A 19,361-nucleotide genomic window follows, 5' to 3' on the forward strand; every position below is an offset into this window, starting at 1 on the left:
ATACCTCTGCCTTTTTATTTTTCTTTTCTTGTTTCTTTTGTTTATTCTCACATCGTCTATCTGCCTCTCGCTTCCATACTTGGAAGTATTCTAATTCTTGCGTGCGTTTTCCTTTTTTCTTTAAATCTTTTGCTTCTCCTACTTCTTTTAGTAGGGCTTCTTTAAGTTGTGTTAGTGTAGATGGGCTACATTTTCCTTCCCAGGTGGGACATTTGGTCTTTTTAGGATTTCTCCATCTTTGCACACTAATTTGTCCGGCGCCTGGACATTTCTTTTCTAACCACTGCTCGTCAGCAGTAAGCTTGGTGGGCTGATTACCCATTATGACAGAACTGCAGAGCCTTATCTGGTATGAGACTATTAGTGGTTGCTGACACGCCCTTCTACTCCACGCTATTCGTGGAGCGGTGTCAGTTTTATGAGACAGAACTCAACTGTTCTCCCTTGTCACCAGTACTTTGGCTACTGACAGGAAATAAAATAACAATAACAGTGAGAGTGATTCAGCAGCGTATTGTGCTGTTTAAATCAATTCACTCTCAACACACAGAAAACACAGACATTTATTATACAGTCGCGCAGATCCTTTCGGCGGATCAGTCCTAAAGACCCGTGCGGTGGGTGAGCCCTAGTTTTAAATCCTTTCGGCGGATTACTCCTATTTTACAGATCCGTGCAGTGGATCAGACTAGTTAAACCCTTTCGGCGGGTGAGACCTAAGTTCGTTTTACGCGAGTGTAAGTGAGTGGTTTCTTTACCTCCCCAAGATTCTCTGGCTATGTTGGAGGTCAGCCACTGGATCCCAGCGTCGTGGACCACTGATAAGAACACCAGCCAGGACCCGAATTAACGTCCCTGGACTTTCACTCCTTCCTGGAGGAGGCTGTCGACAGACTTCGGTGCGGGCTCTCCACGACGGCAGGATACAGTGTAGATCTCTGTTTGGAGTCACAACAATACAGTTGTTGTATCCTTCTCCGGCTTGAAGGACCAAGAAATGTGAGGAGAAAACTCTTGGGAGGCAAGAAACACAAACTCAAAGATATTGAATGTACATGGGCGATGCCCCGACACGATCCGATCTGCTCTGCACTAACGTGTGCACTAGATGTGTCACAGAGGAATCGCGCGGGGCGTCAGTACCTCCTTTATTTTATACTCAAACAGCTTTCACAACATTAGTAGGTGTGGCATGTATGGAACTGATAACAACTCCTTAAAAGGAGGGACCGTTAGCTTATCTGTTGAAACAGAAAAAAGGCGTTTAACGGTCATAGCACATATTCTCACTCCCTATTCTGCAGTTGTACAACTCATAAGCTCTTCTTCCTTTAAATGAAGCTACAAAATAAACATAACACAAAACTCAAAATCTCCCAACAGTCGCCCTCGTGACATGCACATGGATGAATCTAATCTGACAATAAGAAATAATAATTAGACACTCCTTTGTCATGCGTGAGGAGGGGGGGGGGCTGTGTCTGCAACAATTTATGAAATGCTTAATCTCATTTTTCTCCTCTAGTGTCTGTCTGTTGGGGAACCGCACTCTGAAGAATGAAATGTTTGAAAAGTGCGCAAAAACAGATGTGGAGCTCTGGAACCTTTTTTGTGACAGTCCATATCCCAACGCAACCTGTGACGAGTACTTCGCCTTAAACAACCTGACCGAGATCCAGGCCACACCGGGAGTCCTGGGGGAAGTCATCAACGGTGCGTCACCGTCAAGCAAAAATCCACTGAGAGTTCCTCCTGTCACAGTCTTTTTTTCTGCAGTAAATTCTGATTCTGCAGCCTGTGCTTGTCTTTCCTTTAGACAACTTGTGGGGCAATTATGGCCCAGACAACATGGTGATAGAGAGGAAAAACCTGTCTTCTGTACCAGCCGAGGCCAACAACGACAAACTTAAGAACTACGTCTTCAACGATTGGGCCACCTACTTCACTCTGCTGGTGGGAATATACTTCCCCTCTGTCACAGGTAGATGATTTATTGTGGTCACATTATACAAAGATGAGAAATCATTTAGGATAAATGTTTCAAGGGACTTGAGCGTGAGGAATTATAGTTTTAATGTATTTACATGAGTAAAATTTGTGTTGCGTTTCAGGTATAATGGCTGGTTCTAACAGGTCAGGTGATCTCAGAGACGCCCAGAGATCCATCCCAATAGGAACCATACTGGCTATTCTCACCACATCCTTCATCTGTATCCTCGAGATCCTGAATGTGTCGATTGTGTCTGTGGAACTGCTACAGGAACACCCAGAAACTCTTTCACTGCTGCTGGTTCCCCAAGGAGCAAATCCAGAGAAGGTCCTTCTGGATTCTTGTGGTTCTTAACCAGACCTGAAAGACCAGTGAGGGAAAGTTGGACATCAGGTGTGGCAGTGCAAGACTCTCTTGGTGTTCCCAAGGGTTAATTGCTTATTCACACGAGTGTTCAAGTGTAAAGGCATGCTTGAGGTTTGGTTTGGGGGGACACCACTTCTTGGACATACCTGCAAAGCCATAAATATGTGTGTCTGAGTCTTTAATCAAAAGTTTTAGTTATCTTTATGAAGTTGATGAAAAACTTTTTACTTCACCACGTTAGTGCGTTACTTACGATCCCATGCATTTGAATGGAGTTCTCGCACGAAACAAAGCGTAGGTTTTCATTTTGTGAATAACTTGAAAATCTTAAAATCTTAAATCTTAAATCTTGGTCTCATTTTTAGCTGAGATTAAGAAGTCATTTAAAGTAAATCCACTGTTTCCACTAATAATCCCTGTTGGTCAGCATTAGGGAACCTATTTATCTCGAGGTGTAGTGGAGACAGAGGTGACACTGTTAATAATAATAATGGATTGCATTTATATAGCGCTTTTCGGGGCCCTCAAAGCGCTTTACAATACCACTATTCATTCACTCTCACATTCATACACTGGTGGAGGCAGCTACAGTTGTAGCCACAGCTGCCCTGGGGCAGACTGACAGAAGTGAGGCTGCCATATCGCGCCATCGGCCCCTCTGGCCGTCACCAGTAGGCGGCAGCTGAAGTGTCTTGCCCAAGGACACAACGACCGAGACGGGGCTCGAACCGGCAACCTTACGGTTACAAGACGAACTGCCAACTCTTTGAGCCACGATCGCCCCACAGAGGTGACACTGTTACTACGTTACAAGAGCAGCTGAAGAAACTGAAACACTAGTGTCTGAGGAGAAAGGCAGAAAGCCAGGTTTCCTCAGGTGTGATGATAACTGAGATGTAATGGGTCATGCACTATGACTTATTACTTTGACTAAAAAGTTGAGAAAGGTTTGACGTCAGTGATGACATCCAGCAAGGATCCAAACATCTCTTACTTTCATTATTATTCATTATTTTCATATATTTACTGTTTTTTAGATTTCTTTTGTTTCCACATTGTTCTCTGTTTTATTCTGTAAGCAGTTTTTGTTGACTTTATAATTACTTATTTGTTTCCATTAGTTGTCTTAACTGCTTACGCAATTCAGGGCATTCTTTTTCTTCTTATTATCATTATTAATATTAAACGAATTGAGGGAAGAAAATGTTGATGATTCCCAGATTCACGCTGCTTCTAAATGAGGTGATATTTATGCATCAGCTGTGGGTGAAGAGCAGCAGATTGATATTGTCACAGGCTGTTGATGTAAATTGTCCCAGTATTTTCATCTTAACTTCCTGGTCAGATATCTCCTTTGTGGTCTTGTTTGGAGCCTGTATTGAAGGAGTGGTCCTGAGAGATAAGTAAGACAATGTTTAAATGTTTGGAAAAGCAGGTGCTTTGTTTTTTCAGAACGTCTCATAATGCATTTTTATCATTGCGATTACTGTTTAATAAAGCGTATGTATGCTTCAGGTTTGGTTTCTCAGTAAAGACGAAACCTGTCATCAGCATTCTGGCCTGGCCATCACCGTGGGTGATTGTGATTGGCTCATTTTTTTCCTGCTGCGGGGCGGGACTGCAAAGCCTTACTGGTGCCCCCCGGCTGTTGCAGGCCATTGCTCGCGATGGCATCATTCCTTTTTTACAGGTTAGTGGAAGATGGATCCTTTCTTCACTTCTTTTGAAAAACACCTGTTCCTTTTTCATTTTTATCTTGAAAGTGCACATGCAGCTTCCTTTCATGCTTCATTATTGTGCTTTTTTACCGTTTAAAAGCCAACAGCAGAGGTAGTCATAACTTATGAATGTGTACTGTAAAAAATGTTTGGTCAACTTTCTCATTTTTAAATGATTGTTTAAAAGATTTCCTTCTTTTTCAAAAAGTCTTCTGAACTGATTGTTTCATTCATAAATTGTTAAAGGATTACATTACATGGTTACATTATACCCGTTGCAGCTTCCCAGAGTTTTAAGGAAGCATGTTTAGGTTGTGTATTTAATCTGTTTCATTTTATGTTTTTCTCAAAATGTTTTTTCAGTTTCTAACCTAATAAATGAGAGAAAAGCTGCAAATTCTCACGCAGGAGTTAGAAAGGCGTGCCGTTTTGACCTTGATAAAAATAAGTACTACATCAAACCTCTGTCCTTTGGATCTCTCTTTCTCAGGTCTTTGGTCATGGGAAGGCTAACGGTGAGCCCACCTGGGCTCTGTTGCTGACTGTCGGGATCTGCGAGATAGGAATCCTTATTGCCTCTCTGGATCATGTAGCCCCCATCCTCTCCATGTATGTGCTTTTTTCCCTCTTTTTGTCACTGAATTTGTTAATGTCTTTACATTTTATGCTAATCACTGGTCTTCTCAGGTTTTTCCTCATGTGCTATCTGTTTGTCAACCTGGCCTGTGCTGTTCAGACTTTGCTCTGCACCCCCAATTGGAGACCTCGCTTTAAGTTCTATCACTGGTAAGAGCATGTCCTAGAAAACTCTCTTATCTCTGAGTGTAACAGTAATGATGACACTGCTTGTTTCCTGTAGGACTCTGTCCTTCTTAGGGATGAGTCTTTGTCTCTCCCTCATGTTCATCTCCTCCTGGATCTACGCTCTGGTCGTCATAGTGATAGCCGGCTGTATCTACAAATACATTGAATACAAAGGGTAAGTTTCAGGTGATGAGATCAATTCAACGTTTAAACCAGGTGCAGGTAAGAAGGTATGGTCAGAAACAAACTGATACACAACAATCGTTTTAGAGCGGCTGAGCTTTTCAAAAGTAAAGAGAGGCAAAGGTTTGCCAGTCTTCAAAGAACTGTGACAAATTGACAAAATGTGGAACAATTTCAGAAATGCAAAATATCTTATCATATACAGTACATGATGTCATTAAAAGATTCTGAGAATCTGGATATCTGTGTGCACAAGACAAGGCCAAAAAGGGTCTGAGTTGGCACTGCATGAAAAACAGACAATATTATGTCACTGAAAATCAGCGCATGGGCTCAGGAACCGTTCCAGAAAACATTTCTGTCAACACAGTTTGCTGTGCCATCCACAAATGCAGGTTAAAGCTCTTTCTTGCAAAGAATATGACCGATAACCGCCATGTTCACTGGGCCAAATATAAAATCTTCTGTGGCCAGATGAATAAAAATATTAGAATTGGAAAAACACGAGCGCTGTACTCGCCGATTTAAAGAGGAGAGGAATGAGCTGGCCTGTTATCAGCACTCTTTTCAAAAGCCTGCATCTCTAATGTTATGCAGATGCATTAGATTGCAAGGAATTGGCAGCTTACACAACTGGAAGGATGCCATCAGGTGGTGAAAGGTTTCTACAAGTTTTAGAGCCACATACGCTCCCATCCCAACAACACCTTTTTCTGAAAATCAAAACGAGTTCTTGTTTGTTGAGATGTAGTAAAACAGTTTTAATGGTGGTGCAGGGCAGTGAAGGAGTGGGGAGATGGAATCAGAGGTCTGTCCTTAAATGCAGCACGCTATGCTCTCATCCGGCTAGAGGAGGCACCGCTACACACCAAAAACTGGAGGTGAGTGCAAAAACACTTCTCTCACAATAGAGTATTTTAATTAGAGGCAACAAATAATGATTGGTCTATATTTAATCACTTAGAAATCACAAACAAGTTCTTCTTAAACTCAGAGATTGGCAGAGAAATCTGCTGCTCTACATTTAATCTACTGAATATTCAGATTTGGTCTGTTGAACAAATGTTGAACAATATGACATCACCTTTACCTCGGCACAGTTATTTTTCTGAATCTGATATTTCAAATCTTAAACAGTTAAGTTGCAGCCTCATTGTCACTGACAGTCATTATATTTTTTATCATCTTGTCCTCTAAAGAACTACAGTTGTCTACAGACAGACTGTCATTCATTCAGAAAAATTACTTTGATTGTTTTTCGGTTGTTTGCTGCTAGACGTTTGTATTTTTGGCTCTGTCTTCAGGCCTCAGCTGCTGGTGTTGTGTAAACTGAACTCAGACCTGGAGGTGACACACCCTCGTCTCCTGTCCTTCGCCACGCAGCTCAAAGCGGGGAAAGGGCTGACCATCGTCTGCTCCGTCCTGGAGGGAACATACATGATCCGAGGGGACGAGGCCAAGAAAGGAGAGCAGGTTTCTCAGTTTGTTCAATCGTTCGCTCTCATCGGCTAGCCTTGACTTCACTGTACATGCTAATGTTTGCATTTAACCTTTTTCCATGTGTCTCTTATGTTTGTAATTACGTTTGTTTTCCTGCTCTATATGTTCACTCGAATATGAACCAACATGTTGCTGAAGCTGTGAATGAATCAAAATATTGCACACCATTCAGCACCTAAAACTCTTCCTTTCTTTTCCTTGCTTGCTTCCGGCAGAACTTGAAAGCAGCCATGGCTGCGGAGAAGACAAAGGGTTTCTCTCACGTCGTGGTGTCGTCCAGCCTGCGAGATGGTTTCTCCATACTCATTCAGTCAGCTGGACTGGGGGGAATGAAACACAATGCCGTGCTGATGGCCTGGCCAACAGGCTGGAAACAGGACCGGGACTCCTCCGCAAGGAGAAACTTTATAGGTAAACTCAACAGAAGGGTTTTGTGTGACAACACTCCAATACTGAGAAAATTACAAAAGGTTTTCTGATGAGGCAACATTTCAAAAGGCTTCAAAAGCTGTAATAACTGAGATCAATCATTTGCTAATCCATAACTACTTAAATACTGTGGACAACAATTAATGTTATAGCAACATTCTTATTGTAAAGAAATAGAAAAGATATCATTACAAAAATATTAATGCCAAAAATATCAGCATTTGACATTTACTGTATTGTTTTTTGCATTTCTTCTATTATGACCATATAGACATGTAATCACATATTACCGAGTAGATTACAGATGTTTTTAGTCCAGATGTCCTGCAGATGCAGATGACAAATTAAGCGATAATCACAATTATTGTTGCGCTCCAGGATTTTATGGTTTTACAGATTTATGGTGGCCCTGAGAGTTCAAACGGACTGCAGTTTAAGAAAACCCCAACAAATACAAAAAATGCTGCAAAAGTACTTCACATGTTTGGGTGTGTGTCACTTCCACAGCTGTTTCGTCACAGTAATGTGTTCCCAAAAACACTTCTGTGTGTTGTGAGATTTTGGTTTTTCTACTTCCTTTGTGTTTTATTCGTCTTCTTTTTCTTCCATGTTTTATGTGCCTTTGCTGCATTTTTCTGTTTGCTGGTGTTTTCATAATTTCCGGTGTTTAGGGCTGCCGTATTTACGCACAGGGTTAGAGATTTTGGACAGGGCTCAGGAACATCTTTTTTCTCTCCCTGCAGAAACAGTTAGAGAGACGACTTCGGCACATCAGGCTCTGCTCGTAGCCAAGAACATCGACCATTTCCCTGGTAACCAGGAGCGTCTGAAGGAGGGAACCGTTGATGTGTGGTGGATCGTACATGATGGTGGACTGCTCATGCTTCTGCCTTTCTTACTTAGTCAGCACAAGGTGTGTCTTTGTTTGTGTTGCCTAAATTATCTTTTTACTTTAAGATTCTTTAGTTGAATTTAAATATGAATGAGCACCGTTCAAGAAAAAACAAGTACTCCAAAGTAAGATAAAAATCAATAATTATATAAATTGCCACAGTAAGCAGGACGAATAGAGTGCATTTATATACACCGTTAAAATTTGTCTCAATGTTCTCACCGTTAGCATTGTGGCTGCTGTCTTCCAGCCAGAAGTTTCCTTTTGAAATGAGTGTATGCTAACTTACTGGCTAATACTAGCAAGCTTCGTTATCAAGCTGCTTCCATGAACTGTAAGGGTGCAATGAGCAGACACCGTTATCTGCTAGTTATCTGCTAATTAATGCTAAGCAACATACAAACAAATACAAAAAGTGTCCTCACTAGACTTTTGTACATCCTTTATCACACAGCAGCGATACCAAGTGTTCTGAACACCACAAATAAAGTCTTGAGTTCAGTTCTTGAGGAAGCTGAACCTGTCAATCAAAACGGCCACACCCCAGACTTTAAGCCATAGGAATGCCCAAAAGGGGGAAATCTTACAAACACATCACCACATGCATGTTGTTGTGAATGTGTTTTGTTATTTATGGAGACCAAAACCATGTTGGTACCAGGCTGTAAACATGTAAGTTACAAGGCTAAAGTTTGCATTTTAACATGAGAGTTAAAAAGATCATGATTTTGGAATCAGCCTCAAGTGGTCATGTGAGGAACTGCGCCTCGAAGGTGGCTGCATTTCTCAGTACTGTAGGTTCTGACTTGACAATTACCATATGGGACTACATTTAATCAACTTCAACCAAAATTAAAATTACTCTTCTTTTAACCTTTAAACATTTTCCCCACAGATTTGTAGTAAATAGCCGTTGACCTGTTTGCAAATCAAGATCTCTTGCTAACAGCTTCTAATGCAGGAGTGGGCAATTCCAGGCCTCGAGGGCCGGTGTCCTGAAGGTTTTAGATCTCACCTTGGGTCAACACACCTAAATCACATGATTAGTCCATTACCAGGCCTCTGGAGAACTTCAGAACATGTTGAGGAGCTAATTTAGCCATTTAAATCAGCTGTGTTGGTTCGAGGACACATCTAAAACCTGCAGGGACACCGGCCCTCGGGGCCTGGAGTTGCCCACCCCTGTTCTAATGTCACACAGTTTAATATTGATGCAGAGCCTGCCGGCCTTCAGTCATAATAAAATAATAAAAGCAGGTCTTTAATCTTTCGTGCTGCACTCAGGTGGCCTATTAATTGAGCTGGATAAAAGATGGGCGTGTTGCTCTGGGTGGTTGGTTATAATAACTTTTTCTGTTTAGGTATGGAGGAAGTGCAAAATGCGAATCTTCACTGTGGCACAGATGGATGACAACTCCATTCAGATGAAGAAAGATCTCCAGATGTTTCTCTACCAACTGCGTCTAAATGCAGTGGTGGAGGTAGTGGAGATGGTGAGACTGTCTACACTTTTAATTCACTTTTAAATCTGCATTATATTACTTAATGTAACACATAATATGATAATAGTTCTATACCTACTGATACTGAATTTGCAGATGCTCTCTCTCCCCCTGTAGCATGACAGTGATATCTCAGCTTTCACCTATGAGAAGACGCTGGTGATGGAGCAGAGATCTCAAATGCTCAAACAGATGCAGCTGTCCCGCACAGAGAGGGAGAGAGAGGTAAAGGGACACATACTGGACATCCTTAACGTTTTTCAAATGATTGTAAAGCGATGTATAAGCTGGTTATTTTGGCATATTTTAATGTTTTCCTGCAAGACTTTTATGATGATCATATGATGGATGTGTTAAAACAAACATATCAACAATAATTAATATTTTTATAATGACAGGATTTAGGAAAAACTGCTTAAATATTAAGGTGTTGCAAAAGTCTTCACGGTCTGTTCTGCTGTTCTTGACCTTTGACCTTTTCCCCCTAATCACTGCGTTGTGAATGGACAATGGGCTCAGATTCAGAGCATCACGGATGTATCGCGTGCCTCCATAAAGAGGAAGAAGTGTTCGAGTGCCGATGCCCCGCCCCTCTACTCTCAGTGCATTCCAGAGGATGAGGTAGCCATGGCAACTAGACCAAACAAACAACCAACCCTGGAGCTGTCGCTCTATCCCATTCATCATCTTTACCATCCTAATCCATTCATAACCGCCGGAATGCTTTAGACAGTGCTCTGAATTAACTCACTTGTTAAGTGTATGCATGAGCTTGTTTCGTCTGTTCACCCTCCAGGATGTTGTTAACAGAGTGTCAGAAACCAAAAACAGCCACTAGGGGGACACAAAGTCCTCCCTGAGCGGCAGGCACCAAAATATCAGTCATACAACAGAGTATTGACTATTTCCTCCCAAATCTTCATCTTTTGATTTGTGCCCTTAGCACTGCCATCTTCAGATTTTAAGATGTGGAACTCTCAATGAGCGGTCAGTTGCCTTATACATGTGCAGGTCTGACACAAAGAATAATGTCACTAGTTTTGCATCATGCACTATCATTTTTTCCCCCTTTCATGCATGCATTTTTGCACTGGAGAGCTGGAACGACACATTTTACCTATAGGTAAGAGAGTGTGTCCAGGGTTCTGCATGAAGCTTATTTGTTTTAACTTTTATCGGTCCTGTTTCTTGTCTCTTGCCAAGCGCTTGTACATAGGAGCAGTGATTGTTGAGGTTTTCTCTTTTTCTCTCTTAGTGTAATTTTACCGTACAATATAAAGCACCTCAGGCCAGCTATTTTTGTAATTTAGTGCTATATAGATACAATTTACTACTACAATATAGATTTGTTCAGCACCTTTCAAGAAACTCAACAACACTTTATTAAAACAATAATAAAAAATCTTGAAATTAAAGAAGAGATGAGTTTTGAAGAACTGATGGGAGTTTTAAAGAAGATATGGAGGTTGGTGCGAGGGACAGAAAAGAGCCCCATGGCTGAGGATCACATCATCCAAGGCTGCATGTATGGGTGGCCAGACAGGTACTGAGGGCCCAGGTCATTAACAGGATTTATAAATGAGCAGAAGCAACTTGTAAATGATGCGTGACGTGACCAGGAGCCAGTTGAGCTTTATGTGGAGTGATATGTTGGGGATCCCAAATGGGACTCCATTGCAGCCAGATAGCACCAAAGGCACGGATGAGGCTCTGCGTTGTAGAGTCAGTGAGCGATGACCAAAGTCAAGAGATGTTCATTAGACGAAGAAAAGCTGCTTTGGTGACGGATTTATAATAACCCTGGAATAAAAGTGTAGAACATTATAACATTATAAAGTGCCACAACTGTTGTTGTGATTACGTGCTATATAAATTAAATTGAGTCCAGGGGGTGCTGAGATGGGGGATCATCCATGTCGATGAGAAGAGCTCCATTCTTCTGGAGCAGGGTCTTGATGGCCACAAGCAAAAGCACAGTGCTATTGCTTTTGAGCTAGGTAGTTAAAATCCATGTTGTAATTTCATGCAGACATTTAGTCAAGGAGCTTTGATTGTGGAGAGCTTAGCACTGACAGCTGTGTGTTGTCAGCATGAGAATGGAAACAGAAACCATCACTGCAGCACCACTCACCATGAGGGAGCATGTAGATGGTGAAGAGAAGGGGTCCAAGCACAGAGCCTTGAGGCACCCCATGGTTAACTGGAATAGAGGTGGCAAGCTGTGTTCACTTGGAAAAGTAGGACTGAAACTGTGAGAGTTCAGTACCAGTAAGGCCAAGAAAGCCAGCCAGAGGTGAGAGAGAAGAATGATGTGAGAATCAGTGCCAAAGGCTGCAGAAAGGTCCACAGGGTCAGAGTCTGCCCTCTTGGTGATGGGACTCATTGAGGCAGTTTGGAAGCGCGTGCCTAGTCCAAAGGTGTCTGCTTGGGGTCCCAGATGCAGGTGGAGACTTGGGTCAAAGAGAACCACTTAACAAAACAAATCTATTTTATAGCCAGATAAGGTGAGTCAACAATAACATTTAAAAATGTAAAAACAAATCCTGCAAAAGAATATGCAGAAGGTTTTGCTATTGGTGGTTTTACACATATGAATTTGCAGGTTTTTAATAATTTAGTCATATATAGAAGTGTTACCATCACATGAGGGAAGCTGAGGCTTTTCTTCATTCATGTGATTCTTTGAGCCTGCATGTACTTTATGCTCTTAAACATATCGCTTGACTGCTGTCATGTCAGACATTTCTTCTCATCATTTTTTCTTTCCATATTAGAATGTCTCCATTTCCTGAAAAGCTGTGGTATTCAGTATCAGCTCTCCTAATGAAAGATTAAGGGTGAAGATAACGAAACTAATAAGACTTTATATCATGTCACCGTCTGTTCAGGCTCAGCTGATTCACGACCGGAACACAGCATCTCATTCTGCAGCGAATGACAAGGCTGCTGGCGCCACTTCTGATCGTGTCCACATGACCTGGACCAAAGACAAACTGCAGAATGAGAGGAACAAACACAAAGAAAACATGGCAGTGAAAGACATGTTCAACATGAAACCGTAAGTAGAGCTAAGTATGCTGCCTCACAATTTTGACACATACATAAACATAATTTAGAATATATATTGCAAGAAAGTGGCATTGCAAATTTACTCAAAATGTTGCTGGAGTGATTCCTGGTGTGACAGCGTGATGATTTAAATACAATCTCTGAATATTTAGAGGCTATATTTTGCTATTAATGTTGGATGTGTGTCCCCCCATCCTCTATCCCCCATCCTCTATCCTCTAGTGAGTGGGAGAATCTGTAAGTAACTTTCACTTCTTGGCTGCATGTGCTTGAACTTTTTCACGTGTGAAATAATCTCTGTTGGCATGCTGGTAGAAAAGCGATTAACTAGTTCATGCATGCATACGCGATGAGACAAAAAGCTCATGCTTTTATCACAAGGAAACTGCATCCATCTGCATTTGCATCCTTCATTGTCATCCCCAATCTTTTATACTGCACTTGAGTGGACAGATGAATGATAGTATAGCATACTTTAGAAGATGATTGACTGTGTTGCATGATTTTTTGTTAAATTAAAGACCTTGTTAATGTCTCTGGCTAAACATAGCAACCACTCTAATGTGCGGAGGATGCACACAGCGGTGAAACTGAACGAGGTGGTGGTGAAAAAATCCTGTAACTCAGAGCTCGTCTTGCTGAACATGCCGGGCCCACCAAAGAACAAGAAAGGGGATGAGAACTGTATCCTTTTTCAAAGTACCAGCAGTATTAAGCCCTTAACTGGATTTTTCTTTCAGTCTGTGAGTTGTTCAGTCATTTAGTCAACCACAGTAGATAAACTGTTTGATATTTAGGCACCCACTTTCTTGCTATGAGTTAGATTAGTCATAGCACTTAGAGCAGGGCGATATGACCAAAGATATTTATCACGCTATACATTTGAAAATTTGCGATAACGATATAACAGACGATATAATTGACACTAGACAAAATACTTTACAACTCCACAACTTTATTAGTGCAAAAAAACCCAAAAAACATCAATGTATTTTCACTTAAACAAGCAGCTGTTTTTATGTGCATTAAAGTTACATAAAAATTTAACAGTGCAAATGCAAATTCCTTGCTGACAGTTTAACCAAAAGGCATTTCCAGTGGAAACTGGCCGACATATCCTCAGCATAACCATGTATAATATCCACAAAACTTAAAAAGAGGTTATACACACACAATACGGTAATATTATGTTGAAGCACAGTACGTATCACTCCGCGAGGCTCCGCCTACGATAGCCGTAATGCTCCGATAATCTATCAAGCGGTGCGGCTTCGTAGCTTAGCAAAGTCGTACTAAAACATTTGACAGATTTTCGAGCGCCACATAAAATCGTTTCGAGGTCAGTAAACACAACCAGAATTCATACATAAGGCACACGGGATTATAAGGGGCTCTGTCGACTTTCAGAAAAATCAAAGGATTGATTTTAAGTGCGCCGTATTTTCCAAAAAACACGGTAATAACGACGGCTCGCTAGCAAAAATAGTGCTTTGTTGTGTATCTGACGGTCGAAAGCTAAACCAGTTCCACACCACTGAAGCTGCAGCATTTTTACAAACCAATTCTGGTTCATCCGTTTCATTCAACGATCCGCTTTCGCCCTCCTCATTCTCCGTCGCCGCCATGCTTTTTCTGCCGTGTGCGTATGAAAACAAAGGCACCGCGCATGCGCGTTTTACCCAAATTCTCTCGCGATATTTAATTTTCTTGTCGTTGCCCGACATTATACCGGTATTGCCGTGAACGGTATGATATTGCCCAGCCCTAATAGCACTGTCATGTTTGTATGCTGAAGCTAGAGTCAGCTAGCTTAACTAAGCATGGATAGATAATCAACAACCGTGTCTTCTTCCAAAGGTTAAAAAAAATCCTCCTAGAAGCATTTTAAAGCATATTGACTCAGTTAATGTCATTAATTAAACCACACTAAAACTGAACATAAAAACTAAGATGCTGTTTTGAAAATGTTTTAATAGGACTCTAAGCAGTCTTATAAAAAACAAAGTAAATCCTTAATGTTTCCATATCTTCGTAACTCCAGGTTGAATTTTGGGTTATTTTTTTACATTTTGGACCCATGTTAATTCTTTGCCCCAGTTCTAAGCTAAGTTAAGCTAAGCCATCCAACTATAACAGCAGTTCTATCCAGTCTTTAAGTGACGACGTATGAACCCGGCTTCCGGGTCCAGACTACTTTGCGTTTATTAAGGCTGTTGTGCTTTAACATGTTTTAAGGTTTTGTATCTTGTTTTATTTAATCTGAACAAGCCCCTAAAAGAAATGCAATTGCATTTGTGGCGCATTCACGTTAACTTTTATTAAGTGGAAAAACATTAGCGTTCATCCTCCAGCTTCACTGTGATAATGTGTTTATATTATGCTAATGTAGCACATTATAAAACAGCTAGCCCAACTTCAGTAACCCTACAAACGTCACTGCTGTTTAGTTTTTTTTTGCCTTCATTTATGTTGGAAGTGGTAGCAGAGCTGTACGTTTAATTTTTTCAGAAATGGTATATCATGTTTGGGTGGAAACTAGCGAGCTAACTTCTAACTCCATTAAATTTAATAAATTCTGTTTTCATGGATGCCTGGATGTTAAAATTAATTACTACACCTGGTAAAGCAGCAACGCTGATCATTTTATTAAAGATGAAAGAATTTAGACAGTTTTTAGCTCTCAGTGATGTCGCAGTGTTCGTTTGACTTTGGGACCTGAAGTGGAGTGTGGACCTGGAAACTGCTAATGACGTCAGACCTAAAAACCCGATACTTAGAATAAAGATATTGAAGTGGCATTTACTGATTCATCCTGGTAAGAAAATAATAAAGCATATTGAGTCTAATAGTAGTGCATAACCCCCTTAACCAGAATGTGTGTCTCAGATATGGAGTTCCTGGAAGTTTTAATGGAAGGTCTAGACCGTGTACTGTTGGTTCGGGGAGGAGGTCGGGAGGTCATTACTATCTACTCCTAGCACAAAGAGGTTCCTATTTTTTTGGACGTGTACTTTAAAGGAACCATGTTTGGACAATGCTAAAAGCTGAGGGACACAAAGGCTTTAAGGTGGGACAGTGACAACAGACTTTTTTTTAAAGAAGTCCAGTATTTCCAACCTCCTTAGATTACAATAACCTGGATGACTGACGAAGAGAAGAGTGCCACATTTGGACAACAAGGGACTCTGCATACAGCACAGCCTCAGCTTAGTGCAGAGTCTGGAAGTGAAGAGGATGGACTACAGACAGACCACTAGGGGCTCCACCACTCCAACTCCTCCAGATGAAAAAACATGAACTGCAGCTTGTTTTTGTTGCCTTTAGTGCAATCGTTGGTTTCACTGAGACATGCAGATATAGTGGAAACTGTCCTTTTACAGAGTACCCTAAAGATCACAGCAATGACTTTTATAGGAATACTTTTGCGTTTTGCAATAACATTCAATGATATTTCCTTTGTGATCTTTATTATTTATTTCCATGCCAGTTATGACACCTCATTGTAACAAATGTTTTACTTTGGGATGATTAAATGAGTTGAACATGTTTTTTAGCCAATATTGTGAAAGAATATCAAATGTGGAATAATGTGTTGATGACCATGAACAAACGTATCAGTGCTGCTTGTAACACACTAGGCCATTACTGTTTTTGTTGCCACAGATGGGAATGTGCCAAGCATAATGAAGATGTAATAGAGTGAAAATGATACAGATGATTTGCTGGTTTCAACATTTCAGGACTTTTTTTATTATTGATGAGTTTGACTGAGTTTTTGTATGTTGTCAGAATGTTAGTCTGTGAGCTCTTTCCATAGAAGCCACTACAGCTAGTGGCAAAGGATGCAATTTGGAGTCTCTATAGTAGTGTTGTTGTTTTTTTTTATCATAGGTTAGTACTGATTCATCTCTTTTTAGCATGTTATTTAGCAAAAAACAAATATAACTTAAAGTGTATAATAATGAAGTTGTCATGTCTGATTATTTATGGCAATGTGTTCTGTGCTAATTTTCTTTGGTAAAGGTAATAAGCATTAAGGTACCAGTACACTATAAAGGGGGAAAAAAACAAGGCACAACAATGGATATGGACCTGGACAGAGTGATGTGTGACCGCAAAACAACAACAATAATTAATTTGTATCTACAGTAAATGTCAAATAGCCTGTGCACCTCTGTAGTGAAAAGAACCAATTGAGATGGTTGGTTTCTTGATGCCTCCAAAGCTGAGGTGTTTTGTACATATCCTACTGACAGGAAACCCCAAGCCTAAGACAGACTGGAGGGATTATGCCGCTCGGCTGGCCCTGGAATGCCTCGGTAGGGACCTGGGGACAGCGGCCAGCGAGAGGGAGGAGGGAAGACTTGAAATCTCTGCTTAGACTGCTTGTGACCCTCAAAATGAGCTTATCCTCAATGAGAAGTGTTTGTAAAGACTTGGAAGGAACCTCCCATAACAATCACATAAAACATATCTATAAACATACAGAGACAAAGGGCAGGAAGCAGGAAGTCGGTATGTAAAGGAAACGAAACTAAAGTAGTAGTCAGCCAGATATAGACCATTGTGATGTCTCTGATGACATTCTACTCTCAATTTCTTCCTTTTGTTTCAAAACACTTGGAATGCGTGCCAACAGTAAATATTTTATCCTCTTCAAAGTTTTATATTATTGTATCAAACTGAGTGGTGGTCTTTAGTCCAAATCTTTATAAACATATGTAAAGGGAAAGTGCTAAAAAAAAACAAATGTCTATGATATACTCAACACTACAAACAGAAAGGAAATTGTCTACCACCATATTAAATTTAGATGGAAGAAAGAGGCCGGAATAGAGCTGAAGAAGATTGGTCTAATATATGTAAAACTATAGCCGCTACTTCCAGCTCCGAACTATGGAGAGAATTCACTTGGAAGAACACTACGAGGTTTTTTATTACACCTAAGATTAAAGAACACCAAAGCAAAAATGTTGACCAAGGGAAATGTTGGAGGAGATGTGGATAGACTTCAGCAGGCCACTTCCATATCTTTTGGGAATGTCCTAAAATCTCTCCCTACTGGTCAGCTGTGATTGCACACACTAAGCAGATAATTGGGTCACAGCTTGAAGGGAGTTTCTGTGTTTTTTATTTAGGCAATATACCAAACAGGATAGATACCGGCTACAGATACTGGCTGCCAGCAAGAAAGTTATTACACACAAATGGCTGAATGAGGAAACACCAAATGTTTCGGACTGGACAGAAATAATACATGAAATTCACACTATGGAACGACTAACCTTCTCTTTGAGACTATTTTCAGAAAAATATGAAAAATATTGGGAGAAATGGAAATGCTTTCACAGAGAAATGACTCTAGACTCCTGTGTTATTTCTTTATAACATTTGTATTAATAAGATATTCTTTTTGTGTCTATATAACTCTGAATTGGTAACCAAATATCAAAATTTTCTCCCCGCTGATATAACTTTTTTTCTAATATATTTTCTTATTTATGTTGACCCTGTCTGTGTTACTTCATGTTTAAATGAAAAAAAAAACAAAAAACCAATAAATATATAGTTTTAAAAAAACTGAGTGGTGACCAAGGTGATATTCTCTGGCCAGATGGATTGAGTTCTTGTCTGACCCAGAGGAGAGTAGAACTGAGAGTCTCTTACGTAAGCCTCTCAGGCTCAGTTTCCAAAAATTAATTTAGTTCTAAAATCATCACTGGCTCACAAAACAACAGAGCCCATCTTGGAGCTGCTGTAAGAAGGCTGTTGGGAAACTTGGCCCTGGATAAATGGCTTCCTGTTTGTCCCAGAGAGTGGTTAGCTGGGTCAGCACGCACAGAGCAACAATAACGACCTGCCCAGTCTGATGCTCTGATCACCATCTGAATTACAACTCTGTTACACAGTCTGCTGTCCATAACCCTTGCTTCTTCTAAAGTGCAGGCTGTCCCTTCAGAACCGTTAACCTAATTTGACACTTTATTGTTTCCCCAATGAGAGTCTTGTCCGCTGGCCAGAATCCACATAAAACCACGATGACCTCAAGTGTCAGTGTGTGAAACCATCCCCAAAGCTCATGAAATACTAAAATGGGTAAACGATGGGTTCACAGAGGATTCTATTTTTGCAAATCTTGGACTTTCAGCATCTCGTTTTTTCATTAAGATTACATGGACTGCAGTCTACAGTAATGAACCCACATATGAGACATATAATAAATGAAAAATTAGACTTCATTCCATCATTTTCTTCTGTTTATCCATATCAGGACTGCTGTTGGGCTAGAGTCTATTCCAACTGTTACTGAATGAGAGGTAGAGTATACTCCAGGCAGCTGCAAGGTACCTGAAAAGAGACTTACAGCTGGTGATCAAAAATAGTCTTTGGTTATCACCATACTGGTTTTCTGGAACTGAGGGAATCAATATTTGAGGGGTCCCGAAAAGCGCTATATAAATGCAATCCATTATTATTATTATTATTATTATTATTATTATTATTAATATAAAAGGAAAAGCTGCTGAGTCATCAGCTAATGCTACTGCTAGCTAGCACGAGTAACAAGGTGCATTCATATTTCACTGATATTACGTCAAATACTGATTTTGGCACTTAATAATAGTGTCTGTTTGTATAAAATGAGATGAAATGCCACCTATCTGTCGCTCAGCGTAGACATTATTTATTAAGCTTTCGTACAAGTTGAGTGAACATTGAAAATTGACCCCCCTCCTACAGCTGTCTCACTGCACTTCTAAGCATCGTTTTCTGCCTCAGCGAGCTGTTGTTTTCAGGAGAAAAAAGTTCTTTAAACACATGATATACTTCCTGCCCAGTACCATCCGATAGGAAAGGCTAGCAACTAGCTAGAAGGCATAACAGACCTTCTCGCCGATATTAAACTT

At 40.5% G+C, this 19,361-nt stretch overlaps 1 protein-coding gene across 5 annotated transcripts in view; it reads left to right on the forward strand.

The window, feature by feature from the left end:
• Positions 1 to 16,415, forward strand: part of LOC146367043 (solute carrier family 12 member 7-like) — a 59,425-nt gene extending 43,010 nt beyond the window's left edge. For 2 of the 5 annotated variants that reach the window (XM_084913553.1, XM_084913557.1), the window contains 19 exons: positions 1,526 to 1,713; positions 1,817 to 1,981; positions 2,112 to 2,210; positions 3,702 to 3,759; positions 3,872 to 4,046; positions 4,565 to 4,683; positions 4,762 to 4,860; positions 4,934 to 5,053; positions 5,838 to 5,942; positions 6,366 to 6,534; positions 6,777 to 6,972; positions 7,734 to 7,903; positions 9,244 to 9,375; positions 9,502 to 9,609; positions 9,904 to 10,005; positions 12,273 to 12,442; positions 12,676 to 12,690; positions 13,004 to 13,137; positions 15,340 to 16,415. In XM_084913553.1, coding sequence (XP_084769679.1) covers positions 1,526 to 1,713; positions 1,817 to 1,981; positions 2,112 to 2,210; positions 3,702 to 3,759; positions 3,872 to 4,046; positions 4,565 to 4,683; positions 4,762 to 4,860; positions 4,934 to 5,053; positions 5,838 to 5,942; positions 6,366 to 6,534; positions 6,777 to 6,972; positions 7,734 to 7,903; positions 9,244 to 9,375; positions 9,502 to 9,609; positions 9,904 to 10,005; positions 12,273 to 12,442; positions 12,676 to 12,690; positions 13,004 to 13,137; positions 15,340 to 15,431 — 2,416 coding nt within the window. In that variant the 3' untranslated portion in view covers positions 15,432 to 16,415. The remainder of the gene's footprint in view (positions 1 to 1,525; positions 1,714 to 1,816; positions 1,982 to 2,111; positions 2,211 to 3,701; positions 3,760 to 3,871; positions 4,047 to 4,564; positions 4,684 to 4,761; positions 4,861 to 4,933; positions 5,054 to 5,837; positions 5,943 to 6,365; positions 6,535 to 6,776; positions 6,973 to 7,733; positions 7,904 to 9,243; positions 9,376 to 9,501; positions 9,610 to 9,903; positions 10,006 to 12,272; positions 12,443 to 12,675; positions 12,691 to 13,003; positions 13,138 to 15,339) is intronic. The other 3 variants (XM_084913554.1, XM_084913555.1, XM_084913556.1) reach the window with 3 other exon arrangements.
• The last annotated feature ends 2,946 nt before the right edge of the window (positions 16,416 to 19,361 follow it).

Source organism: Perissodus microlepis, chromosome 18, assembly GCF_051167445.1.
Source record: "Perissodus microlepis isolate ML-2025 ecotype Zambia chromosome 18, ASM5116744v1, whole genome shotgun sequence".
Taxonomy (NCBI): Eukaryota; Metazoa; Chordata; class Actinopteri; order Cichliformes; family Cichlidae; genus Perissodus; species Perissodus microlepis.